This window comes from Perkinsus marinus (genome assembly GCF_000006405.1).
Source record: "Perkinsus marinus ATCC 50983 genomic scaffold scf_1104296953744, whole genome shotgun sequence".
NCBI lineage: Eukaryota > Perkinsozoa > Perkinsida > Perkinsidae > Perkinsus > Perkinsus marinus.
The window spans coordinates 48227-49619 of NW_003208392.1; the positions used below are offsets into that span (position 1 = coordinate 48227).

The 1393-nt window shown below is 47.0% G+C and overlaps 1 protein-coding gene across 1 annotated transcript; it reads left to right on the forward strand.

Moving 5' to 3' along the window:
• Positions 1-600: 600 nt before the first annotated feature.
• Positions 601-1364, forward strand: Pmar_PMAR013106 (hypothetical protein; the record flags this gene model as incomplete). Its single annotated transcript, XM_002776334.1, has 2 exons — positions 601-648; positions 741-1364. The coding sequence occupies 2 exons, from the start codon at positions 601-603 to the stop codon at positions 1362-1364; spliced, it is 672 nt and encodes a 223-aa protein (XP_002776380.1).
• Between the last annotated feature and the right edge of the window lie 29 nt (positions 1365-1393).

Below are 1393 nucleotides of genomic sequence, written 5' to 3' on the forward strand. Positions count from 1 at the left end.
ATTGCCATACTTGGCAGGCCAATAATGAGAGTCCCGTGGATTAACGAAGGGAGACCCAAGATGAATTATCGACAAGCAGCAGAGAGGGGAGCAAGGGCCTTCGATAGGCTGAATGATGTTCAGAAGGTCTCGTTTGAGAAGGCGCTCCAACAATATATAGAAAGAGGATTCTGCGGTATTGTGAAGGATAATAGGGTCGACCAATTTCGTATGATACCCACAGCTACCGAGTGTCAAAGGGTGTGGGAGTTGTTGGTTAAGGACAGCGTTCTGGAGGGATCAGTAGTGACGTTGCCAAGGCACTTCACACCGGCTCACCCGGTGTTTAGGGACAGCCATGTCACTACCCCCTGTCGGATAGTCCTGGACTTTAGGGAACTCAACAAGTTCTGTTTCAAGGGTGGACGGTCCCAAAACAATCTACTTGGGGCACTTCTCCATGTTAGGGGATTTCGCCATTTGATTGGGTCCGACGTATCAAAGGCTTTCTGTCAGATGGTTGCTGCTCTCCCAGATATACCGTATACCTCGTATACGTGTATAGGACCTTATACGGTTCTCTGGGAAAGGATCTCTTTCGGGAGTACTACAGCACCGAGCATGCTTGAGGCTTGCTCTTATGATATTACCGGTGAGATATCACAACTGGTAAGGTTGGTATCGATGAACTCTAAGGAATCAGTCAACGCGAACATTCTGAACGACGACTTGGTATATAAGATCCTCCTATTTCCTAGTAGGAAATTCCTACGGAGGAAGGGGTTAACTATATAAAGGATGGACCCCCAATACCTAAGAAGGTGATGTTCGAGAAGTTCGTTGACGACTTGTTCTTTGGTGGAGATACAGCAGAAGAAGCACGGTCGAGTAAGGAGTTCGTAACTCACTTCTTTAAGGGACATGGGTTGATCACTGATCCACTTAAGGATCTTACAACCTGTCATGGAGGTCGAGAGGAACTGCATGATGACGGCCATCTACTCGGCTATACTTTAGCCCTTGATAAGGATCAACTTGTGTGTATGTTCTCTGGTTACATGCCCGCTGAGCAGTGTGACAAAAGAAGGGCTTGTGCTATACTTTCTTCGCTGTATGACCCTATGGGATTGTTATTGGAAGTGGACATGGCTGGAAGGTTAATATGGCGAGATATCTGTGCTACGTGTAAGGAATGGTCAAGTATCCTAACGGTGGAATTGATTGATCGGTTGAAGCTTTGGGTACGACAAGTTGAAGAAGTGGTCGCTAATACACGCACGCAACGGTTTGTTGAGCTCGCTGAGAAGGGTATTATTGTGTCCACGGATGCTTCCAATGATGCATGGGGTGTTGATATAAGTGCACAGGTGACTACCTTCCGGTAGAGTTATGGCAAGGGGAGGATTATTTCCGG